The sequence below is a fragment of the Macaca thibetana genome, chromosome 13 (genome assembly GCF_024542745.1).
Source record: "Macaca thibetana thibetana isolate TM-01 chromosome 13, ASM2454274v1, whole genome shotgun sequence".
NCBI classification, from domain to species: Eukaryota; Metazoa; Chordata; class Mammalia; order Primates; family Cercopithecidae; genus Macaca; species Macaca thibetana.
This window is the reverse complement of record NC_065590.1, coordinates 79,608,493-79,634,233: the sequence shown is the minus strand read 5'-3', so window position 1 is coordinate 79,634,233 and position 25,741 is coordinate 79,608,493. Positions and strand designations below refer to the sequence as shown.

General features: G+C 42.2%; 1 protein-coding gene and 1 non-coding gene across 2 annotated transcripts; one reads left to right on the top strand and one right to left on the bottom strand.

Annotated features, from left to right (window-relative positions):
• The first annotated feature begins 1,884 nt into the window (after positions 1-1,884).
• On the top strand, positions 1,885-23,840 carry GPN1 (GPN-loop GTPase 1). Its single transcript, XM_050753997.1, has 14 exons — positions 1,885-2,652; positions 3,355-3,448; positions 4,521-4,560; positions 5,284-5,350; positions 6,083-6,120; positions 6,605-6,683; positions 6,897-6,991; positions 10,232-10,277; positions 10,910-11,056; positions 12,034-12,116; positions 13,571-13,610; positions 14,757-14,847; positions 20,497-20,604; positions 23,109-23,840. Exons 1-14 carry the CDS (start codon positions 2,191-2,193, stop codon positions 23,192-23,194), a joined length of 1,476 nt encoding a protein of 491 aa, XP_050609954.1. The 5' UTR covers positions 1,885-2,190; the 3' UTR covers positions 23,195-23,840.
• LOC126934545 (small nucleolar RNA SNORA36 family) lies at positions 14,369-14,497 on the bottom strand. The gene has a single exon (XR_007719010.1). It is a non-coding gene; the product is annotated as a small nucleolar RNA SNORA36 family (small nucleolar RNA).
• Positions 23,841-25,741: the final 1,901 nt, after the last annotated feature.

Below are 25,741 nucleotides of genomic sequence, written 5' to 3'. Positions count from 1 at the left end.
CTGCTAAGTCGGTCAAAAGGAATGAGGATAAACTGATACTGGTTATTTACTGAGCAGAACGCTATTCAGTCTATTTGGAATGCTATCCTTAAAGGTACTTTTTCTCTATAAAGAAATCTAGTTAGATGAAATAAATCACAACTGTTTTCACTTCCTCGGGTTGGTTTCCTTTAGCTAGTTTGATGTATGGTAAATGGCTAGGTTAGGGTCATGTGTTAGGTTAACTAGAGGTTTGTGGAATATCTTATTAACGAGAGTATTTCAAGAAAAAACTAGTTAAGGGAAGCTGGTTACCAAATATCTAGTAGGACTGTTGGATCATCTAATCCTCCACTCTAACACTCATGATGGAGATGTTACAATAACAATCTGGAATCCAAAAGCCTTCCTAACCAGGTTAATGTAGCACTTAAGAGTACTTGCTCCAGTTATCTAATCAGTGTTATTTTAGGAGGAGGTACTTTGGATTAATCCTTGATTTGGTGCCTTGGGGAAGACTGGGTGTGGTCTTTGGAACATCCTGTCTATTTAGGCACTGATTATGACTTCCTTGCAATCTCTGCCTCCCCCGGATTAAGGACTCCAGATACCACTGTTCCTGCTGCAGCTGCTGCTTCCTGTTTTCTAAGTGGCTTTGAGTAGCCGTTAGTTTCTGGGCTTGCTCAATTAGCTGCAGTAATTCCTTCTTGAACTGCTGGTTCTCTCTTTTGAGGCCACAGGAGTATTCAAAAATAGACCGCTCTGCTGCCAACTTCAAGGCCTGGGCTTTCTTATTAAGCTCTCTTCTTTTTCTCTTTCCCAGTAGCCTCCTGTCTGGCTCGCTCAGTTGTTTCTCCAGTAATCTTTTCTCCTGGAGGAGCTGGGCCTGTACTTCACGTGTCTTTGCAGCTGTCTCAGCTTGGACTTTCTTTTTCTCCTCCTGTAATGTCTGTATTTCTTTCTCCTGCTTTTCCTTTAATATAGCAATGTCCCTCATTGCCTGCAACTTCCGCTTCAAACTGGATTGGATATTTTCCTTTTGCAAGAGCGCTGTTTTAAGCACTGAAATTTGTTCTGCATATCTGGAGGCTGATTCTTGTCTTCTTCGTTCAATCTCTCCACTTTGTTGTAAATAGCTGTTCCATACCTTCTCAGGTTGCTTTGTGTACTCTTCAGTTTTGTTAGTCAGGTATTCCAGAAAGAACCTGTTTTCAGCCTGGACAAGTAACTTTTCTTGGTATAGCTCCCTGTATTCCTCCAGTAGCTGTTCCCGCTGGATTTGAGCTTGTTTTATATGCTTGTTCAGAACCGTCATTTCCGCCACTATCTTTTCTTTAAGGATTGTCTCCACCTTTGTTAGCTTCTCTGGCTTGACAAAATTATTTATTAGCCTATGATACGGTGGAAGGAGCCTTCTGGGGCCCTCAGCAAACCTGAAAGAACAAATGAGACATTCCTCTCTCAGTTGATGAAACTTTAGGAAGTGCACAACTGTCCTTTATTTATACCAGAGAATATTTCTGAGTACCCAGAATGTTCCAGACATTATGCAAGGTGAGGGGAATCCAGCTAGTGGTAAAAGATGACGGATTTAGCTCATCATTTACAACGTGCGTTCACCACAACCCTGGGAGGTACTATCTCAGTTTTAAAAAGAGAAAACAGGTTCAGAGAGTTTAAGTGAATTGCCCATGACTCACACCACTAGCAAGTGGCAGAGCCTGGGTATGAAAGCCAGATCTTATGACTTACTGAACACTGTTAGCAGCTACAAAGGGCCACAGAAACAGACTGGGTGGTTGCGAGCAGAAATACTTTTCTAAGCTCTTTCATCATCTTTCCTGAGTTTCTGAGAGCCCTTCAGTGAGAAGGAAGCTCCCCTCCAGTACCTATTCGCACCTGGAATCCAAGCATTCATCCTGAAGGTCACGGCAACTGCGTAGTTCACCGAGGGTGATTACCAAGGAATGAGCGCTAGCATCAGGAACCTGCGCCTGCAACTCGCGGGAACAACGTGCAAGTGCGGAAAACTCCCGTAGTTTATCCGTTCGGTGCTCAAAGGGTCTCGGTGCTGCCCAGCAACCCTGGAGGCTGCACCCTGCTCCAGTCCTGGCTGGTCCAGCCCTGAACTGTTTAACCGCCTCGGCTACCGAATAAACCCGAGCAGCCGGTCCTCCAGTGGCTCCGCTCCCCGCTCTCTGCGGGCTCGAAATGAGAGGCATGCGCCTCGTTTTCTTGCTGTGTGAGTCCTGCCCTCGGGACCCCATCTCTTCTCGCCTTCCCCCTGGGGACAAAAGCCCTCCCAGGCTGCAGAGATCAGAGCCCTTTCCTAGCTCCCTTCAGCCTTCCTCTCGCTTGCTCAGCGCCCCCACTTCCTCGCCACTGTCACTAGTTGGCTCACCAGCCCTGCCCGATAATAAGAAGATGCCCTGGCAACTACCGCGCCCCTTCACGCTCCTTTCTGACGCTTTGGTTCTGTTTTCGTTCGCTGCCCAGAACATCGCGGAAGTTTCTCTAGCCATGCGGTGTCTCTATGGTCAGGTGGGCGGGGCCAGGAGGAAGATGGCGGCGCCCGCAGCTGCAGCTGAGCCCCAGGCTTCTGGGGGTCCGCGGCACCCGGTGTGTCTGTTGGTGTTGGGAATGGCGGGATCCGGGAAAACCACCTTTGTACAGGTGACGTACACAGCGTGGGTGTAGTAGGGGAGCGCAAAAGGTTGCCTCCGACAGGCGGAAGGCCAGGGAGAAAGGGAGGGAGGTCTCCGAGGATTTGGAGGGTATCGGCGCATGGGTTTCGGTCGTTTCCCATCAACTTTAGTTCCTTCCCCGGCAAAGCCTCCTCGGGCCCTAGCCAGGTTAATTAAGGCTGTCTTCTGTGCACCTTCAGTGCATACTCGGTCAGCTTACCACGTTGTACAGGAATTGTCTTGCTGATAAAATTGCCAGTTTCTCGAAGGCAGGGGCTTACAAGTAACTTTAGAGATTAATACAGTGCTAGCACACAGGTTTTGGTGAAGATTTGCCGAAGAATTATTTCTTGCACGCCTGTCATGTACCATTCACTGGGGATATAGCGAAAATTAGGTTGACAAGATTCATTCATGGGGCTAAATATTTAATGGAGGAGATAGAGAAAACCCACATACGAAGAATCAAAACAAGTAAACAAGTGACTATGAGTAGGGGAAGTTTTGTTAGATGGGTGATGAAGAAAGGTAGCATTTGAACTGAGAGTTGTATCTTGGTGGTGGATATAGTGGGTGGATATTTCAGGTAAAAGAAAATCTAAGTGCAAAACTCTTAAGGCATGGGTGGTAAAGGAAGTTCTCTCTTGTCCCCTCTTTGTCTCCTTCCAACCTTCTCCCCATATCTCTGCAGAGGCTCACAGGACACCTGCATGCCCAAGGCACTCCACCTTATGTGATCAACCTGGATCCAGCAGTACATGAAGTTCCCTTTCCTGCCAATATTGGTGAGTAAACCGGTAACATAACTTGTGTGAAGTGCTTTAAAGAGAATGGAAAAGGCCGGGCGCAGTGGCTCACCCCTGTAATCCCAGCACTTTGGGAGGTCGAGGCAGGTAGATGAAGAGGTCAGGAGTTCAAGACCAGCCTGGGCAAGATGGTGAAACCCCATCTCTACTAAAAATACAAAAAATTAGCCAGGCGCGGTGGCAGATGCCTGTAATTCCCGCTACTCGGGAGGCTGAGGCAGGAGAATTTCTTGAATCCGGGTGGCAGAGGTTGTAGTGAGCTAAGATAGCACCACTGCACTCCAGCCTAGGCAATAGAGTCAGACTCTCCAGCCTGCCAGTCTTCAGTGCCTTCTTTTTTGATGTTTTCTAAACTATCTACTTTCATTTCCTTTGGATTTGCTTGAGTTCCTAAACAGCTTAGGCTTTTGTTGTTGTTGTTGTTGTTGTTGTTTTTTTATAGAGTCTCTGTCACCCAGGCCAGAGTGCAGTGGCGTGATTCACAGCTCACTGCAGCCTCAACATCCCAGGCTCAAGTGATCCTCCCACCTCAGCCTCCTGCCACCATGCTGGGCTAGTTTTGTTTTGTTTGGAGAGACAAGGCCTCTCTATGTTGCCCAGGCTGGTCTTGAACTCCTGGGCTCAAGTGATCCTCCTGCCTTGGCCTCCCAAAATGCTGGGATTACAGGTGTGAGCCACTGTGCCCAGCCTAATTCCTTTTTAAAAATCATGTCTGCATTGCCTTTGCATTGCGTTTGTTAGTAATAGGCAATTAGTAAGAAGCTTTTTTTTCCCCTTGATTTTTGCCTCCCTTTTTCTAGGCGTGTTTAACTTGTGTGAAACTTCTCACTTTGTGGAGACAAAACTCTCTACCATAACTTTAGAGCTCCTAGCCCTAACATTCTTCATGAATTACTTGACATTTATTCTTTGTAAGGAAGGAAACCAGTGTGAAAGTGGAGGTGGTAGAAGAGAATGCTGACAAGAGAAGGCTAGAAGGCCAGTTTCACTTTCCTGCTGGTAGGGAATGTGCATGTATTACATTCCAGTTAATTCTTTTCTTTCTCCTCAGATATTCGTGACACTGTAAAGTATAAAGAAGTCATGAAACAGTATCCTTTTCCATCTACTTTGGTCTTGACTCATTCCTGGCTTCGTTTCTGTGTAATTTGTGGCTTGAAAGAGTGTTTTTGCCTTTTCCCTGTGAAATATACAAGCAAAAGGATGGAAGCTGATTGTGGCAGAGGTAGGTGATCAGAAATATTATTTCAGCTTGAGATTTTAGTTTTTTTACTGTCTCCCCAGATGGCAGGCTGTTGTAATTAAAGAGCAGAGAGTAGGATAGGATAACTGACAGCTACCTGGGTCCCACAAGGTAGTATTTTGCCTTGGAGGATCATCTGTTGGTCACCACCTCTTTAGACTGGGAAACTCAGAAATGAGTGGGTTTAGTTGGATTAACTCTTAGTAAATTGCTGTGTGAAATGTGTACTCTGCTTAATTTGTTTATGAGGATCAGAGCCGGAGGTGTTATACAGGTGGCCTTCATGGCCAATGCTAGGGAGCTGTCACTGCCTGATGCACCTGTATTACATTTTGGTCACTTTGCTTTCTTCATTTTGCCTGGCCATTCCTAAAGTCATAAATGAGTGAGCCAGACCTTGATACTGAATGTTTCCCTGTGTGGTTAAGGTTGTGTGGTAGTCACGGATTAGGTTGCCAATATTCATTAATGGAACACTAATTTCATAATGCTGTTTTGTGTGAATGATAGCCTGGGTGTGAACTTTATAATCTAATCTATAAGCGATTTCAGTCCTCAACTTGGTGTCTAGATATGGACTTGGACCCAATGGCGGCATAGTGACCTCACTCAATCTCTTTGCTACCAGATTTGATCAGGTATGTCTGTCTTTAATATATCAATATGGCTGTGTAAAAATCTGTGACTCTTAAATTCCTTAGCTTGATCACATTGATAAAGAAAAGCGGCAAACCTGCACATAAATACAGAAAATAAGTAGACATTTTGTCAGACAGAGAAGTAGACTATGAGAAGGTGATCAGTATTGTCAGACACTTCACATTTAATATTTGTGACAGCTAACAAAAATCTAAAAGACCTGGGTTATTTTCTTGACATGTTCTTTGCTTGTGGTATTACCCTGAAGCTGGGATGGGGGATATTTGAGAGTGGGATGGACTAGCAGTCATGGAATGGAAAAATGATGGGGCATTTTACTTGTGATAAATATTTGTCATTCTTTAGGTTTTCTTTGTCACCTATTTCTATAAGAGTGTTTTATAATCATTGTTTTTTTCACTCTGATGTTAAGCCATGAGACAGGCTGTTAACATTTTGACAAGAGATACTACTTGACATTGACAGATCAAAGTCTTCCGCTTCTCAGGTCCTTGGATTGTGCCCCGAGGTGGTATTGGAGTGCTGCTGATGTGGCTGTGTTGCTTTAGCTCAGTCTGTTTATTCCTTGTTGTCTTAAGATTGCAAACGTTCAGTAGGTGATTGAGGGATTCAGTAGGTGATAGTGCCTGTGAGGTATGCCACCCTGGAGAGGGCTCTGTGATTTTGTGTTGAAATCAGAATTTGTTGTCATTAATATCTTTTTCTTTTAGGTGATGAAATTTATTGAGAAGGCTCAGAACATGTCTAAGTAAGTGATTTCAGTAACACCCATTTATTTCTCTGTAGTTGACATATTTCTAGGCTTCATGGAGGATCTGGGATACCATCAGCCTCTGAAAGGATATAGATTGAGATGAAACCATTCCTCCCATTCTTCTTCCTCTGTTCCACACTTACCCCAGCCCTAAGCAACCAGATGTTTCCCAAGAGATTTACATTCTGGTTTTGTGTCTTTCATTTTAAATGCATTGTGTTTCTATAAAAGTTTCCCCTGTGATCATTTGCAGCAACTCATGGTCTGCTGTTCCTGCCCATTAGCGTGAATATTGGTCATTGAACAAAGTCTAAGGGATCATCATGTGCAGTTTAAGGGCAATATGAGGAAGTTAGATTTGGCAGTGTGCAGAGGTTATTCCAGTCTTGGATAACCAGATGTTTATTGTCTTATATGATGGAATATCCTTCAGCATAACACAAATGTAACACTTCTTTAATGATCTTTCTTGACATAGATATGTGTTGATTGACACACCCGGACAGATTGAAGTATTCACTTGGTCAGCTTCTGGGACAATTATCACTGAGGCCCTTGTGAGTATTCTAGGACTTGCTACTGAGAATAGCTAGAGGGGCTAGACTGGATGAGCATTTATTTCCAATTGCCTTGGACTTTATATGGGAGGGAGTTGTAGAAGCTCTGCACACCCTGACTAAAGTGGTTTCCCCTTGTTAAGGATGGTGGAAAAAGTTTGAGAACAGGTCATGAGCCCTCTGACCAAGGCTTTGATTATTTTGTGGCTTTAGGCATCCTCATTTCCAACAGTTGTCATCTATGTAATGGACACATCGAGAAGTACCAACCCAGTGACCTTCATGTCCAACATGCTCTATGCCTGCAGGTAATTGATTATTGGTGGGGACAGTGTTCCATCAAGGTATAAGGCCTTTTTCTCCTCTTCTTCCTCTTTTTAAAATTTTTTAAAAATCTGATTGCTTACCCCTGCGTTTGTGCTCATTCAGATTTGCTCTTCAGTTGAGTGGCTGTGAGTTGGGGAAGGTCAGAGGAGAAAAGAGGCATATGTGCTATTGGCATTCTCTCTCAGTACCCTCTGATCTTCCTCCCTTGTTGTTACAAAAAGGTGATGTATGAATATGAGCTGTCTGATAGTTGTTCCCAGTTGAATAAAATCCAAGTCTAAAGATAATAAAGTCCTCTGGGCCGAGTCTGTCGTCCCAACACTTGGGAGGCCAAAGTGGGAGGATCGTTTGAGCTTGGGAATTTGAGACCAGGCTGGGCAACATAGCAAGACTGTGTCTCTATAAAAAAATTTAAAAAATTAGCCAGCGTGGTGGCATGCCCCTGTAGTCCCAGCTACTTGGGAGGCTGATGCGGGAGGATTGCTTGAGCTCAGGTGGTTGAGGCTGTATTGAGCCAGATTGTGCCATTGCACTCCAGCCTGGGGCAACAAGAACCTGTCTCAAAAAAAAAAAAAAAAAAAAAAAAAGAATAGAGTCCTCTGGCCTAAATGATGATGCTGGTAGAGTGAAATTGTAACGTGAGGAGATACCATGAATAAGAAGATTTATCCATAATTCTAAAATGCACAGGTGGCCAGGCATGGTAGCTCATGCCTATAATCCCAGCACTTGGGGAGGCTGTGGTGGAAGGATTGCCTGAGCCCAGGAGTTTGAGACTAGCCTGGGCACCATGGTCAAACCCCATCTCTACAAAATATACAAAACATTAGCCAGGCATGGTGGTGTGTGCCTGTAATCCCAGCTACCTGGGAGGCAGAGGTGGGAGGATTGCTTGAGCCTGGGAGGCCAAGGCTGCAGAGCTGTGATGATGTCACTGCACTCCAGCCTGGGCAACAGAGTGAGACCCTGTCTCAAAAAAATGCACAGGTTTGCCCCGCAGAGGAAGGGCATGCCTCACTGGATTATATTAGTGCATTAAGACTGAGGAGTGGCCAGGCAGGGTGGCTCACACCTGTAATCCCAGCACTTTGGGAGGCCGAGGTGGGGGGATCATGAGGTCAGGAGATCGAGACCACGGTGAAACCCCGTCTCTACTAAAAATACAAAAAATTAGCCGGGCAGGGTGGTGGGCGCCTGTAGTCTCAGCTGCTAGGGAGGCTGAGGCAGGAGAATGGCATGAACCCAGGAGGTGGAGCTTGCAGTGAGCCGAGATCGCACCACTGCACTCCAGCCTGGGCGACAGAGCAAGACTCCGTCTCAAAAAAAAAAAAAAAAAAAAAAAAAAAAAAGACTGAGAAGCAAGGCAAGGCAGACAGTTATTAAAGCTGAGAGAATTTAATTTTGAGGGTGCACAAATGTCATCACCAACATTTGTCTCTTCTGATATGACAAGGGATGTCCCTTTGTGTTGGATGCAAGAAATCTTGATCCAAATAGAAATCTGAAGATTGACAGCATTATTTCATTTTCATATTAATTGTTTATTTATTTATATTTTTTTGAGACAGAGTCTTGCTCTGTCACCCAGGCTTGAGTACAATGGCACGATCTCACCTTACTGCCATTTCCACCTTCTGGGCTCAGGTGATTCTCCTGCCTCAGCCTCCCGAGTAGTCACTATGCTTAGCTAATTTTGTATTTTTAGTAGAGTCGGGGTTTCACCGTGTTGGCCAGGCTGGTCTCAAACTCCTGACCTCAAGTGATCTGCCCGCCTTGGCCTCCCAAAGAGCTGGGAATACAGGCATGAGCCACTGTGCCTGGCCCATTTTCATATTAATTGTTTAAAAGAAAATTATTTGATTTGCCTGATGGTGGTAATCATTTCTTTACAAAAATATATATTATTTATTTATTTATTTTTAGAGGTGGGGTCTCGCCACGTTGCCTAGACTGGTTTTGAACTTGTGGGCTCAGGCAGTCCTCCCAGCTTGGCCTCCCAAAGTGCTGGGATTACAGGCATGAGCCAACACCCCCAGCTGGTAATCATTTCGTGATGTAAACATACAGTTGACCCTTGAACAATTTGGGGGTTAGAGGAGCCAACCCCTGCGGAGTGGAAGACCTGACTATAACTTTGACTCCCCCCAAACTTCATTACTAAAGGTCTGCTGTTTGGAAACCTTGCTGGTAACGTAAACAGTAAATTAGCACACATTATATATATTATATGTATGTATATGCTGTATTCATATAATAAGCTAGAGAAAATAAGGGGAAGATATATTAACTATAGATTAAGTGAAGTGGCTCATCATAAAACTCGTCATCCTAATCATCTTCACTTTGAGTAGTCTAAGAGTAGGAGTTGGTTTTGCTGTCTTGGGGTGGCAGAGGTGGAAGAAAAGTAAATCTCACAGTTCAAACCTATGTTGTTTAAGGGTCAACTGTGTATCAAAATATCCCTTTGTACACCTTAAATATACATATAGTTTTTATTTGTCAACCACACCTCAATAAAGGTGGGGGTAGAAACATTTTTAAATGTTACTTTACAGATTGAAAAAAGTTTTCATGTTCTTTTCCCACCTTACTGAGGTACAATTGACAAATAAAAATTGTATATATTTACATGTTGTTTGTAAAGAATAAAGGAGATAATACATATAAAGGTGCTTATTAGCACAGTGCCTAGACTATACAGATTGAGCATCCCATATCCAAAAATTTGAAATCTGAAATGCTCCAAAATCTGAGACTTTTTGAACACTGACATGACACTCAGAGGAAATGGTTATTGGAGGATTTTGGATTTTCGGATTTGGGATGCTCAACCAATAAGTATTTACAAATGTTCCAAAATCTGAAATTGAAAACACTTCTGGTCCCAAGTATTTCAGATAAGAAATTCTCAACCTGTAATACATATTCAATAAATGTTCATTTCCTTCTCTGAAAAATGCCAGTTTGGTAAAAAGCAAAACAAAAACAAGTTCAATATTAAGGCATTATTACTTCAAACGAGAGTGAGAGTTCGTGTGTTGTTTCTGGGTGGTGGTGGTTTTCCTGTTGGGAGAGACTATATGAGTGTTATGTAAAAATGGATGACTACTTTTTAGATTCTGAACTCATTCCCCTTCTCTTACTTAGCCCGACATACTGACACTGGACAAGCAAGAGCTTATGTGCTTTTACTAATAACTTCTCAATGTTTGGTTTTTCAGCATCTTGTACAAAACCAAGCTGCCTTTCATTGTGGTCATGAATAAAGTAAGTGTATTCTTCCTGTTGTGATTCACCATTTTTCATCAGAACCTTGTGGTTGGAAGGTTTGGGTGGGTGAGAAAGATTTTTTCAGATGCTGGAGACCAGATTCAGGCTTTATTGAAACAAATTCATAGGCACTTCGAGAAAATGAATCAACCAAATTGAATGAGCAGTTATTACCAACTCTTGTCTAAAATTATTTTAGGCTAGGTAGAGTAGCACTTCAACCATAGTGTGTAGATTATCCCTCAGAGTCAAGACTGTGTAATTACGAGAGGGACAGCTAGTGTACTGGAAGTGGCAAATTAAAAAACACTAAACTTCTCTGTTGGTTGATGGCTAGGATGCAGGAGACATTTTGACTTCAGAGCCTAGAATGTGCTGGTGTCCATTCTGGCCCTGGTTACTTGGCAGTGGATGGTAGAGGGTGAACCAAGAGAATATATATCTTCATTTAGTTACACTGACTACACGATGATCGTGGTTCTTTGTGGCTTGTTGCAGTGGAGGGGGAAATAGAAGCAGAGAAATAAAATATATGGATGATACGCTCTTTGCTGTCACCACTTAATTAAAAGAATAAATTTTGTGTTTGTTGTCTCTGGTTGCTCATAATTGACTTCTCTCTGGTACAGACTGACATCATTGACCACAGCTTTGCAGTGGAATGGATGCAGGATTTTGAGGCTTTCCAAGATGCCTTAAATCAAGAGACTACATATGTCAGTAACCTGACTCGTTCAATGAGCCTGGTGTTAGATGAGTTTTACAGCTCACTCAGGGTAAATTTTCTCTCCTGCTCACACTGACAGCCTCTCCAGATAACCTGTTAACCCATAGGACTGGCTTTGAACCTGGCTGAGAAAGGAAGCTTATTACCTACTGAAAAGTAACTTTTAAAGCATTGCTTATTAAAAATTGTGGAGTGTACAAGAAGAATAAGATAGGGACCCCAACTTCAGAGTTTATAGTCTATTTGGGAGAGAAGGCTACACACAGAATTAAAACAGATGATATAGTAAGTACCTTAAGAAAGATTGGAAGTTGGGTGGCAGATCGAAATGACAGATTTTGGAGGATATAGCATTAGAGGTATGCTTTGAAGAAGGGTAAGATTTATGTAGGCAAAGGCAGAGTGGGTTAATTGCCCAAGCAAAGGCATAGACAAAGCAGAAAGTGATTTGGTTTGGTTTGTTAGGGAATAGATAATAAGTCCTGTTAATTGTTCAGTCCTAATTATATCTTTTTTTTTCTTCTTCTTTTTTCCTTTTGGAGAGAGGATCTTGCTTTGTTTTACCCAGGCCAGAGTGTAGTGACAGGATCACAGCTCACTGCAGCCTTGACCTTCTGGTCTCAAGGGATCCTCCTGACTCAGCTACCAAGCAGCTAAGACTATAGGCACGTGCGGTATACCATACCCAGCTAATTTTTTACATTTTGTAGAGACTGGGATCTCGCTATGTTCCCCAGGCTGGTCTTGAATGCTTGGCCTCAAGTGTACCTCCTGCCTCAGTCTCCCAAAGTACTGGGAGTACAGGCATGGGCCACTGCACTCAGGCCATATCTTTCTTTGTCAATTTTTTTATTTTCCATGGACTTATTTCTGTGACTTTTGACTAGGTGTGCTGTTCTTTTTTAGCCTGGCTTTTTGCCAAAGACTTCTCAAAGCATAAACCTCTCTTACTAAGATTTTATGACATTTGAACAAGTGAATATACTTCATTAAAAAATATGTGGCATTGATGATGCTTTTTGGCAGGTGGTGGGTGTCTCTGCTGTTCTGGGCACTGGATTAGATGAACTCTTCGTGCAAGTTACCAGTGCTGCCGAAGAATATGAAAGGTGAGGATAGAGGAAAATTCTATTGATGACATTCTTAATAACCTACAATTCTGATATGAAAGCAGTTTTTCCAGGAGAAGCGTTAAGTTTTCATGATGTATATATTATATTTGCCTTGCATATCTATTGAATCAGATCACACGTAGGGTGTAACAAGTTCCCTTTAACTTTTTTTTTTTTTAATGGAAGTATAAATCTTCATTGTATTGAGTGATTAAGAGCAGGGATCATCAGACTTTTCTGTAAAGAGCTAAATAATAGATATCTCAGGCTTTGTGGACCATACAGTATCTGTTGCAACTGCTGAAGTCTGCCATTGTAGGACAAAAGCGTCCTTAGACAATTCGTAAATGAATGGGCGTGGGTTACAGTAAAACATCATTTATGAAAACAGGCAGTAGGCTGGATTTGGCACTAAGGTTGTTGTGAAGACTGAGAAAACATGTATACAGCACTTATCACAATTGCTGACATATAGTAAGCATATTTTATAATAAATGTTATAACTGTTGTCATTGTTAATACTGGAATTCCATTTAACTAAAGGAAAGTGGAGTCAGAGTCCTGTACACTTTCCTTAGGCCTGTGGCACGATAGCCGGCTTATTAGCGTGTGTCTTTGGCTTCATATTTTGCAAGATCCTAACAACCATGTTTTGGTTTTCAGACACGTTATTTTGATTTTGATTCATTAGACACAGGGGTATTATCAAAACCTTAGGGGCCGGGCGCGGTGGCTCAAGCCTGTAATCCCAGCACTTTGGGAGGCCGAGACGGGCGGATCACGAGGTCAGGAGATCGAGACCATCCTGGCTAACACGGTGAAACCCCGTCTCTACTAAAAATACAAAAAACTAGCCGGGCGAGGTGGCGGGCGCCTGTAGTCCCAGCTACTCCGGAGGCTGAGGCAGGAGAATGGCGCAAACCCGGGAGGCGGAGCTTGCAGTGAGCTGAGATCCGGCCACTGCACTCCAGCCCGGGCTACAGAGCAAGACTCCGTCTCAAAAAAAAAAAAAAAAAAAAAAAAAAAAAAAAAAAAAAAACAAAAAAACCTTAGGATAGACTCTTCTCTGTATCCTTTCACTGTTGGTGTTCAAGTAAAGCACATAATTGTATGTTGCATATCCTGAGCTCAACAGGCTTATCTTTTACTTATCTCAGCCTTTTATCTCAAATGAATGATGAGTTCATCAGTCATGTTCTCACCAGTATTAATCTTTCCAGCCCAGCAGTCAGGATTGTGTCTCCTGGTTCCAAGGTGGGAGCGGGCACCTTGGCTTTTAATTCCATTGGGTAGACTCTATCAGTGACTAAGATTTGTTACATCTGATGTTGAATGAAGTCAGATATTTTATTATTGTCAGAGTCTTAGGAAAACAGAGGACATAAGGGATGTGGAGAGTAAGTAGGATAGATGATTAAGCAAAGGAATTTAGAAAGTGTTTCTCTTTACAGGGAGTATCGTCCTGAATATGAACGTCTGAAAAAATCACTGGTAAGAAGGGAGGCTGTTGGTATATTTTAGAAGGGCCATTAAAAAAACCCAGCTCAATCCTGATGACATAAGTGCTTTTGTTTTGGTTATTAATGTATCTTTTATTTAATTAAAAAAGTTTTTTGTAGCTTTATTGAGGTACAATTGACTAATGAAATTTCAGTGTATCTTCTAAATACTTGTTAATTTAAATTTGTACATTTGTATGTATGTTGTCTGGGTGCAGAAAGGCTCCTTAATGTTTCTTCCCTCTCAGAGGTCAATTTAAAACTAGTTGTAGAATTTTGTATAGAGTATGGTGGTGATTCACAACTCCTTTTTTCGTTGTTGAGAAAGGGTCTCACTCTGTCACCCAGGCCAGAGTGCAGTGGCATGATCACGGCTGACTGCAGCCTCAACCTTTTGAAAGGCTTAAGCGATCCTCCCATCTCAGCCACCCGAGTAGCTAGGACAACATGTATATACCACATGCCTGGCTAATTTTATTTTGTAAATTTTTGTACAGACAAGGTCTCACTATGTTTTCCAGGCTGGTCTCAAATTCCTGAGCTCCTGCGATCCTCCCTGCTGGGCCTCCTGTAGTACTAGGATTACAGGCTGAGCCACCATGCCCAGCCTTCTCTTATCCCAAATGATTGAGTGTCCTGCTTCCATAGGCTCATTGGATCCCTTGTCTTTGAGCCTTCCTGCTATGTCTACTTCAGGTTTTTGTGTTTTTTTCCCATATAATAAATTTTATTATATCTTTTGTTTTTTCATTTTGTAGGCTGGGGATGAATAAAAAGAGTAATGCTTTCTATCTAGGCATTTTGCCTAACCAGTTGAAATGTTCCAGTTTAATTAACAGAGCAGGAGATCCACCCTGGACTGAACTCAACACTTTGGAATTGAGGGTTCTTTTGAAATCTTTTTGTGTTCAGTTTCTGAATCCTTTAAATCAGTCTGCAGAGCTCTCTAGTCTGAACTTCTGCTGTAACCCAGGTCCACGCTACTTAGTGTTTCTGTCCCTATACTGGACGTCCCTTATCTACATCAGTTTTTATGTAGCCTCTAGTATTTGTATAATTCTTCGTCTCCACTGAGAAGTCTGGCATCTAATTTGGGACTCCTTTTTGAATATGATGACATTTTTCTCTATATATACAGGCCAGTGCAGAGAGCCAACAGCAGAGAGAACAACTGGAACGCCTTCGAAAAGATATGGGTTCTGTAGCCTTGGATGCAGGGACTGCCAAAGGTATTGGAGGGTTTCTTGGTGTTAGGAACTAAAAAAAGGTTACACTTACTTATTTCTTTTTTTTTTTTTTTTGAGACCGAGTTTCGCTCTTGTTGCCCAGGCTGGAGTCTCAGCTCACCGCAACCTCTGCTTCCCAGGTTCGAGTGATTCTCCTGCCTCAGCCTTACTGAGTAGCTGGGATTACAGGCATGCACCGCCACCCCTGGCTAATTTTGTATTTTTTTTTTTTTTTGAGACGGAGTCTTGCTCTGTGGCCCAGGCTGGAGTGCAGTGGCTGGATCTCAGCTCACTGCAAGCTCCGCCTCCCGGGTTCGAGCTATTCTCCTGCCTCAGCCTCCCGAGTAGCTGGGACTACAGGCGCCCGCCACCTCGCCCAGCTAGTTTTTTGTATTTTTTAGTAGAGACTGGATTTCACCGTGTTAGCCAGGATGGTCTCGATCTCCTGACCTCGTGATCCACCCGTTTCGGCCTCCCAAAGTGCTGGGATTACAGGCTTGAGCCACCGCGCGCGGCCCCTAATTTTGTATTTTTAGTAGAGATGGGGTTTTTCCATGTTGATCAGGCTGGTCTCAAACTCACAACCTCAGATGATCTGCCCACCTGGGCCTCCCAAAGTGCTGGGATTACAGGCATGAGCCACCACGCCTGGCCGGTTACACTTATTTCTACTCAGCAGAATTCTATTTATATATGAGAGAGATAAAGAGAAAAAGATAAAGGAAACGTGGTTATATATATACACACACACATATACACACACAACACACGCATATGCTTACATATATTAAAAAATAAAGGATTTGGAAAGGCAAACAACTGGAAATTATATATAGCTGTATCACTTTGGATTCCTCTTTCAGGAAGTTTTTGCTTTACTTTGGCAATATGCTTGATGTCTGCTGTGGTTTTTTTTTGTTTGTTTCTAACACTTTTAACCCTCCTCAATTTTTTTTATAATTTTTTTTTTTCTTTATGGTTTGACCTTAATTTCAGATTTACAGAAAAGTTACATGAATAATACAAATAATTGCCATAAATCTTCAATCAGATTCCCAAAATGTTAACATTCTATGTTTACTTTATTTTCTCTATCTGTATATGACTTTATATGTTATATAAATATATATTTTTCCTGAATCATTTGAGTAAGTTACAGATATAATACTCTTTTACCTTGAATAATTCAGTGTCTTTTTAATAAAAACAAGGATATAATTTTATATAACCTCAGTGCAGTTATCAGAAATCAGGAAATTAGCATTGACATAATACTATAATATTAGCTAACATATAGATCTTATTCAGATGTAGCCATTTCCCCATGATAGCAGGAGAAAATCCTGGATGTGTGTTGTATTCAATTCTCACATGCCTTATACTCCTTTAGAATCTGGAACAGTTCCTTAGTCTGTTTTTGTATTTCATGACTGATATTTTTTAAGCATGTAGGACAGTTATTTTATAGAGCATCCTTCAATTTAGGTTTGTCTCATGTTTCCTTGTGATTTGATTTGGGTGACTAATTTTTGGCAGAACTTTACAGAAGTTGTGTTTTTTCAGGGAGTCACATCGGGAGGCACATGATGTTGATTTGTCCCGTTACTGGTGATGTTAACTTTGAATATTTTTATAAAGTGGTGTATGCTACATTTTTCATAAAGGATTACTATTTTTAGGCCGGGCGCAGTGGCTCATGCCTGTAATCCCAGCACTTTGGGAAGCCCAGGTAGGTGGATCACTTGAGGTCAGGAATTCGAGACCAGCCTGGCCAACATGGTGAAACCCCATCTCTACTAAAAATACAAAAAATTAGCCGGGCGTGGTGGCACATGCCTGTATTCCCAGCTACTCACTAAGGCTGGAGAATCTCTTGAACCCGGGAGGTGGAAGTTGCAGTGAGCAAAGATCGCGCCACTGCCCTCCAGCCTGGGTGACAGAGTGAGACTCCCTCCGTCTTAAAAACAACAACAAAAATTACTATTTTAAAATATGGCTGTTTTTCTCTTTGTAATAAGAATTTTGTGAAGTGATGCTTTGAGACTATAAATACCCTTTTAATTTTCTAAGGTTCATCCATTAGTTTTAATATCCATTGATATAATAGGAATATCAATTTTTCTGTGATTATATGTTGCAAATATTTAATATTTTCTCCCTATCAGTTATCCTTTGACTTTGTTCATGATGTTATTTTGCCATGCAAAAGTTCTTATTTTGTTTTGATGTAGTCAAATTGATCTATCTTTTATTGGATCTGGGATTTTAAGTCACAGTTAGGAAGCCTCTATATACATCTGTGTTAAAGAGGAGTTCACCTATGTTTGTTTGTAGATTTGTCTGGTTTTATTTTCTAAATTTAGATCCCCGATTCGAGTTTATTCCTGGGTATAGTATGAGGTATATAGGTTGGTGTTATTTTTTTCATAAATAGTTGTATCTGTATGATTTATTTAAAAGTCTGCCTTTGCCTTAGTGAGTTTTTTGTTTGTTTGTTTGTTTGTTTTTGGGGGGGTAGTGTTCTTTTTTTTTTTTTTTTTTTTTTTTTTTTTTTTAAGAGATGAGGTCTGAGGCTGGTCTGGAACTCCTGGGCTCAAGCGATTTTTCCATGTCAGCCTGCCAACTAGCTCGGATAGGTGTATGCCACTACACCTGGCTTGTAACAGCGTTTTGAGATTCTGTATGTATAATATACTAAAGTTCCATGCGTACTTCAATATATTTCTATATTATTTCACTGGACCATTTCCTTTTTATTTATTTATTTATTTATTTATTTATTTATTTATTTTTGAGGTAGTTTCTCACTCTGTCACCCAGGCTGGAGTGTAGTGGTGCAATCGTAGCTCCCTGCAGCCTTGAACTCCTGGGCTCAAGCATTCCTCCTGCCTCAGCCTCCAGAGTAGCTAGATCTACAGGTGTTTGCCACCACGTCTGGCTAGTTTTAAGGAAATTTTTAATAAAGACAAGGTCTCACAATGTTGCCCAGGCTGGTCTTGAACTCTTGGCCTCAAGCAGTCCTCCTGCCTTGGCCTCCCAAAGTGTTGGGATCATAGGCGTGAGCCACCATCCCCAGCCAACTTTTTTTTCTTTTAACTTGCTTTGATGAGCAAGGATTATTTACTTTTATGCCTGTACCGTGTTCTTTTAATTATGTAATTATGTTCCAATATCTGCTAGATCAGATTCTCCTCCTAATTTTTATTTGGCTGTCCTTACATGTTCTTCCACATGAACTGAGTATCAGCTTTATCTAGTTCCCTAAAAAAGCTTTTTGCTATTTTTGTTGGGATTACATTATATTCATAATTAATTTAGGGAGAAGTGACATCTCTATGATGTTCAGTCTTGCTACCCAAGACCACAGAGTGTCTTTGTATTTGTCAGGTCTACTTGTGTCTTTCAGGAGTGTTTATAGTTTTCTACATGTAGATTTTTCTTATTTCTTTTCAAAATATTTTTGTTATTTTAGCCAACCTTTTTGAACAAGAGTTTTTGCCTGTTTCTTTTTAATTTTTTTAAAAAACAAATCATGTTTATGTATTTATTTTGAGACAGGGTCTTGCTCTGTCACCCCGACTGGAGTGCAGTGGTGTGATCTTGGCTCTCTGCAGCCTCTGCCTCCTGGGTTCAAGCTGTTCTCCTGCCTCAGCCTCCCAAGTAGCTGGAACTAGAGGCGCCTGCCACCATGCCTGGCTAAATTTTGTATTTTTAGTGGAGATGAGGTTTTGCCATGTTGCCCAGGCTGGTCTCGAACTCCTGGGCTCAAGAGATCTGCCCGCCTCAGCCACCCAGAGTGCTGGGATTACAGGTGTGAACCACTACACCCAGCTTGAAATGTATGTATGTATGTATGTATGTATTTTTGAGGCGGAGTCTTGCTCTGTCACCCAGGCTGGAGTGCAATGGCGCAATCTTGGCTCACTGCAACCTCTGCCTCCTGGGTTCAAGCAATTGTTGTGCCTCAGCCTCCTGTGTAGCTGGGACTATAGGCACGTGCCACCACATCCAGCTAATTTTTGCGTTTTTAGTAGAGACAGGGTTTCGCCATGTTGGCCAGGCTGGTCTTGAACTCCTGACCTTAGGTGATCTGCCCATTTCAGCCTCCCAAAGTGTTGGGATTACAGGCATGAGCCACCATGCCTGGCCCCAGCTTGAAATTTATTCTAAGTATTTAACCTTCTTCATTACTGTTGAAAATGGGATTTTCTGAACCATTGTATCTTATAACTGGTTTATGTTTGTATGTATGAAGGCTTTTGATTTCTGTATATTCATCTTTTATTCTGCTACTTTACTGAATTTTTAAAATTTTTTTAGTTAGTTTTATCATTGGCTCTCCAGGGGTTTTTAGGTTAGTTTTCATTTACAGCCCACCTTCCATCCCCACCCCTGTATATTGAGGGACTGCCCTCAAGATTCAGGTGCAAGTCTGTTGCAGCTTAGTGGGATCCTGCAACCAAATTGACTGTACTTAAAAGAAAAGCTCCATTTATTTATTTATTGTAATAAATTGTACATTTATTTTTTCTTCTCATTACCAACACTAGCATTTGTTTTTTTTTTCTGTGACATCTTTCTTAAAGGAGTGATGTTTCTGTTCATGAAAGTTACTGCTCTGTGTTTAGTAGAGAACAGCAAAGCTAGTAACGGACCGGGTTTACCAGTTAAGTGAACTCACTTGTGCCATCCTGTTGCATAGCTCAGCAAAATACATTCCTATGTGCCACAGTCCTTTAGAATCACTTCTGAATATGTGAAGTGAATGTTAAAACTACTGCTGCAAAGGGTCTGCTGTAATCAGCTAACCTGTTGAAGGTTGAGAGAGTTTTAAGTCAATCATTTGAGGAAAGTCACAAGTATAGTTGCATAATTGTTAGTTGGGCACAGAATGAAGCATTTACTGTCAGCATGTCCTGTCCTCCTCCTTTTTGAGGCCCACAGGCCCCTTGAGATTTGTGCCAGTTGATATTGCTGTCTCTGGCCACCCTTATTCTCTAGCTGAGCTCTCTCAAGCCTCATAGGCTCCTGTAAGAGAGAGTGGCCATGTCCTGCCATGGCAGTAGTGACTTGATTAGACTCCTTTCTGATTACTGGAGCTCAGCCCTTACTAGTTTTTCTGAATAAGGAATTTTACTTCTATTAGTGTATTTGATTTTCTATTTTTCCCCTCTCTCCTCCTCTTAAATAATACCCTGACTCCTCAATATCATTTCACCCTGTATTTTCTGCAGACCTTCTCTGAACTTACATTTCCACCAGGAGGCTTCCTTAGCACTCCACTTTCACTGTGACTCACCAGCACACTGGATCTGCTCAAATGTTGTTAGCTTTCATAGGAAAAACCATCACCCCTTCCAAGCTATGAGCCAGTAAGAAAGAATGATGCTACTACTAAGACAAGCTTCTTGAAAATTATTTCCCTCAGCTTATATGGTACTCCTAGGGCTATTTGCCTTATGAAAGCACTTTGTGAACTAAGCTATTATAGAAATGTTAAGTGGTATTAACAATACATTTAGAAGAGGTAAGATCCTGCATTTATATGTATCGTGAGCACTTTCATCCTGCCAGTTTATGATCATAGTTACTCAGTGATTCAAAATCACCTTTTTAAGGAGGCATATGCACTGATAGGTGTTTTCACTGTAGACAGCGTATCTCCTGTGCTGCACCCTTCTGATTTGATCCTGACTCGAGGAACCTTGGATGAAGAGGATGAAGAAGCAGACAGCGATACTGATGACATTGACCACAGAGGTGAGAGGTGGCTGAGGTGGCCCATGGCAACAGAGCATCTGCTTATCCTCACATTGTTTGCCCATTATTGTTAAGCATGTAGCCAGTAATAGTGGGGGAGAGGAGATGGTAAAGGATACAGCACCAGAAAAGAGTTTCCTATATTGAGAGTTCCTGTCCTGCTTACTGGCTGGTTAATACTGAGCTGATTACAGGCCTTTTGTTGGTCTTATGTCTTCTTATCTTTAGGTCCTAACTTGATTTGAGGGATCCAGGACGTTTGTTTGTTGTTATTCGTATTTTGTTTTAAGAATATGTAAGGGCTGGGTGTGGTGGCTCATGCCTGTAATCCCACCGCTTTGGGAGGCCAAGACAGGAGGATTGCTTGAGACCAGGAGTTCTGGACAAGCCTGGGCAACATAGTGAGTCTCAGTCTCCACAAAAAAGAAAAAAATAGCTGGGCGTGGTTACTCACACCTGTAGTCCAAGCTGCTTGGGAGGCTGAGGTGGGTGGGTTGCTTGAGCCCAGAAGTTTGAGGCTATCGTGAGCTATGATTGTGCCACAATACTCTAGGCTGGGCGACAGAGCAAGACCGTCTCAAAAACAAACAAAAAGAATACATAAGGTGGTATGGACTAAAACAGTAAGGATAGATTGGCTCTGGAAACACAAATTCCACTTGGCATAGTTTTATGACCTGTGAGCAGAATCTAATTGTTACTATTATTTTTTGAGACAGGGTCTTACTTTGTTGCCTAGGCTGGAGTGCAGTGACACGATCTCGGCTGACTGCAACCTCTGCCTCTTGGGTTCAAGCGATTCTCCCACTTCTGCCTCCCAGGTTCAAGCAATTCTCCCACTTCAGCCTCCCGAGTAGCTGGGACCACAGGTACACGCCATCATAGCTGGTTAATTTTTTATATTTTTAGTAGAGATGGGGTTTCGCCATGTTGGCCAGGCTGGTCTCGAACTCCTGGCCTGAAGCGATCCGCCCACCTCGGCCTCCCAAAGTGCTGGGATTACAGGCGTGAGCCACGATGCCCTGCCAGAATCTGATTCTTGAAACAACCATAGGCTTGGCGCGGTGGCTCACGCCTATAATCCCAGCACTCTGGGAGCCCGAGGTGGGCAGATCACCTGAGGCCAGGAGTTTGAGACCAGCTTGGCCAACATGGCGAAACCCCATCTGTACTAAAAGTACAAAAAATTAGCTGGGCTTGGTGGTGGGCACCTGTAATCCCAGCTACTTGGGAGGCTGAGGCAGGAGGATTACTTGAACCTGGAGGCGTAGGCTGCAGTGAGCTGAGAGCTCATCATTGCACTCAAGCCTGGGTAACAAGAGTGAAACTTGGTCTCAAAAAAAAAAAAAAAAAAAAAAAAAAAAGGCCGGGCGTTGTGGCTCACACCTGTAATCCCAGCACTTTGGGAGGCCGAGGTGGGTGGATCACGAGGTCAGGAGATCGAGACCATCCTGGCTAACACAGTGAAACCCCGTCTCTACTAAAAATACAAAAAAATTAGCCAGGCGTGGTGGCGGGCACCTGTAGTCCTAGCTGCTCAGGAGGCTGAGGCAGGAGAATGGCATGAACCTGGGAGGCGGAGCTTGCAGTGAGCCGAGATTGTGCCACTGCACTCCAGCCTGGGTGACAGAGCAAGACTCCGTCTCAAAAAAAAAAAAACAAAAACAAAAAAACCAACCATAGGATTTAGGTCTTAGCTATGGCCAAGAGCAAACCTCGTTATTCTTTGGCTGGGTTTTACATGTAAATTGCCTCATTTAATCAGGTTTGTTAAGATGTAATTTACCAACAGTAGAACTCACCTTTTTGAGTATATAGTTTGATGAGCTTTAACAAATATATACTTTCTTGTAACCACCATCACAATTGGAGTGTAGAACATTTCCCTCGCCCCCCAAAACTTCCTCATGCCCCCTTTTTTTCAGTCCCCATCCTGAACACCTAGTGCCTGGCAACCACTGACTGATTTCTGTTCCTTTGATCTTTCCTTTTCCAGAATGCCGTAGAAATAGAATCACAGTATTTAGCCTTTTGCATTTGCCTTTTTTGACTCAGCAGTGTAGTCTCTCCGTGTTGTTGCATGCATCAGTAGTATATTCTTTTTTTTTGCTGAGTGATACTCCATTATTGTGGATGTACCACAGTTTATCCATTCCCCAGTGGATTGATGTTTGGGTAGATTTTAGCTATTATGAGTAAAGCAACTATAAACATTTCCAAATAGATCTTTGTGTAGACATATGTTTTCATTTCTCTTGGTTAAAAATACCTACAAGTGGGACCTTATTTTAGTTACTATGAGGGAGGTATTCTTTCTACTTATAAAGAAACTACATTTTGGGCAGTATGATAGAGCATGCTTCTAGGAGACATTTCCTTTTTGAGGGAAGTGAGTACTTAGTTTCTTAGAAGTAACGTACTGTTTTCTGATGGATGGGTGACAGGGGCTCTAATCAGTTTATCTAATGAAAGAGTTGAAAAAGAATTGCCCTTTTTCCTTGCAGTTACAGAGGAAAGCCATGAAGAGCCAGCATTCCAGAATTTTATGCAAGAATCGATGGCACAATACTGGAAGAGAAACAATAAATAGGAGACTTTAGGACACTTCACTTGTTTCTAGAAGTCCAGAATTTTGGACCTCCACGTGAAAGAACTATCCTTACCTCTGACTGGGGGCTCCCATAAGGGACAATTTTCCTCAGAGTAGCAGAGTTTCTCTTATTAGAGAAATCTTGTGACTCAGATGAAGTCAGGGATAAAAGATCCTTGGACCTGGCAGGTTAACACTGATTATCCCTTGGCCTTTCCCTTGTATTTATGCAAGGAAGGATATACTGAGCTGATACTCTTCCAAGCCTACAACTTCAAGTTTATCATCTGAACTCAAGTACTTTTGCTGCTGAGGAATGGAATCAAAAGAACATAGTCTCCTCATGACCACCTCAGATCTCTATTATTAGGCTAGATGTGTAGCCTTTACTCCCCCAGCTTCTTGCCCTTGACCCTGCACCGTGAGTTGCCCTTCTATTAGCAGCTAGGGAAAAGGGAAACATGAGCTTATCCAGAACAGCAGCAGAGTCTCCTTGGCAATCAACCAACGTTGCTACGAAATATGCCTCACACTGTATAAGCTCACTATAGGACATCAGGTTTGTTGAAGAAAATGGGCAAGACATGATTAATGAATCAGAATCCTGTTTCATTGGTGACTTGGATAAAGAGTTTTTAATTTTAAATTTGTTGTAAGACTGCTTGTCATGATTTCAAATTAGAAAATTATATAACTGCAAATAGCTTCACTTCTCCTGTTCAACAGAGGCTTAAGGCCACATGTCCAAACTTGTCTCAATAAGGAGGTGATATTTTACTAAAGTTTCCCACGTGCACATAATGAGTAAATACAGAGCTACGCCCAGTTTGTATTGTACTCTGAACTTAATGCAAAGTCTCCTTGGTGATCTACACAAAGGCCGTGGATTTGGGTCAGAGGCACATTTCATACATAACAGCCCTTATAAAGGTTTGCCCTGCCTCCACATTTTACAGTATCTTAAAACAGTACATTTCTTTTAAGGAATTTTATCTTTGTGAATCAGTACTCAAACTTAGTGGTTCTCACAGTATGGACCAGGAACATCAGTATCACCTGGGGAATTGTTCAACTCACCTCTTAAAACCTATGAACTCAGAAACCTTGGGGGTGGGGCCGAGCAGTCTGTTTTAGAAAGCCCTTCATGTGATTCTGATGCATAGTAGCCTATGACAATTCCAGACCAGGTGAATCTCAGATACTAATCCTCACATCACCCTTGTCTTGACCATCTGGTGCCTGTTCTGCAGTTTTAACATTCTGCAACAATAAGTGTTTTATTATAAAGTATTAATTTCAATGCTCTATACTTAGGGGGAACCACTGGTCTCAAAATTTGAAACTATTCTTTAAGAGGAGAACATTCGCAAAGCAAAACTTAGGCATACTTGGTTTTTCTCTGTAGTACTTTTGAATGCTTTATCTTCCTTACAGAATAACTTGTCTTCCTTATGCTTTAAGCTCCAAAAGGGTAAGGAGTGTTAATCATCTTTGTATCCCTTGCACAGGACCTAGCAAATAATTGGTACTCAATGTTTGCTAGATGAAATAAATTCCCAGTTGGCTACTTTATGGAAACTGACTGCCTAATGGCCACTTTCATTATAAACAAAGGAAAATGAAGGTAAGACTGCAACAGAGGCCAGGCGCAGTGGCTCATGCCTGGAATCCTAGCACTCTGGGAGCCTGAGGCGGGCAGATCACTTGAGGTCAGGAGTTTGAGACCAGCCTGGCCAACATGGTGGAACCCCATTTCTACTAAAAATACAAAAATTAGCTGGGTGTGGTGGCACGTGTGTGTAATCCCAGCTACTCAGGAGGCTGAGGCAGGAGAGTAGCTTGAACCCGGAAGGCAGAGGCTGCAGTGAGCCAAGACTGCACCATTGCACTCCAGCCTGGGTGATAGAGCAAGACTCCATCTCAAAAATAAATAATTTTTAAAAAAGACTGTGACAGAAAGGGTTTAGATAAATGTGCTAAAGAGTTACAACTGGGCCGGGCGCGGTGGCTCAAGCCTGTAATCCCAGCACTTTGGGAGGCCGAGACGGGCGGATCACGAGGTCAGGAGATCGAGACCATCCTGGCTAACATGGTGAAACCCCATCTCTACTACAAAATACATAAAAAAACTAGCCGGGCGAGGTGGCGGGCGCCTGTACTCCCAGCTACTCGGGAGGCTGAGGCAGGAGAATGGCGTGAACCCGGGAGGCGGAGCTTGCAGTGAGCTGAGATCCGGCCACTGCACTCCAGCCTGGGCGACAGAGCGAGACTCCGTCTCAAAAAAAAAAAAAAAAAAAAAAAAGTTACAACTGGCAAATGTATAAATTATATGTTAAACTATAACCTCATTTTAGTTCTATCATATTCATTCTCAATAATACCTGGGACATTTAAGGCATTCAATAATGAATTAAAGCTGTGCCTTATTTTGGTCTATATTAAAGGAGTGGTCTAAATTTTACAAGATGTATTCTGCATCAGAAAACCAAACTTCAGCAGTTTTACATGTTGGCATCCATTACCAAGGCATGAAGCAACACATTTGCT

What these genes read in the sequence shown, in the direction of transcription:
- GPN1 (XM_050753997.1), top strand. Translation starts at nt 2,191, where the DNA reads ATGAGAGGCATGCGCCTCGTTTTCTTGCTGTGTGAGTCCTGCCCTCGG. An exon ending in AACGTCTGAAAAAATCACTG is followed by an intron (nt 13,611 to 14,756) that starts GTAAGAAGGGAG and finishes CTATATATACAG; the next exon opens with GCCAGTGCAGAGAGCCAACA. An exon ending in TGATGACATTGACCACAGAG is followed by an intron (nt 20,605 to 23,108) that starts GTGAGAGGTGGC and finishes TTTTCCTTGCAG; the next exon opens with TTACAGAGGAAAGCCATGAA.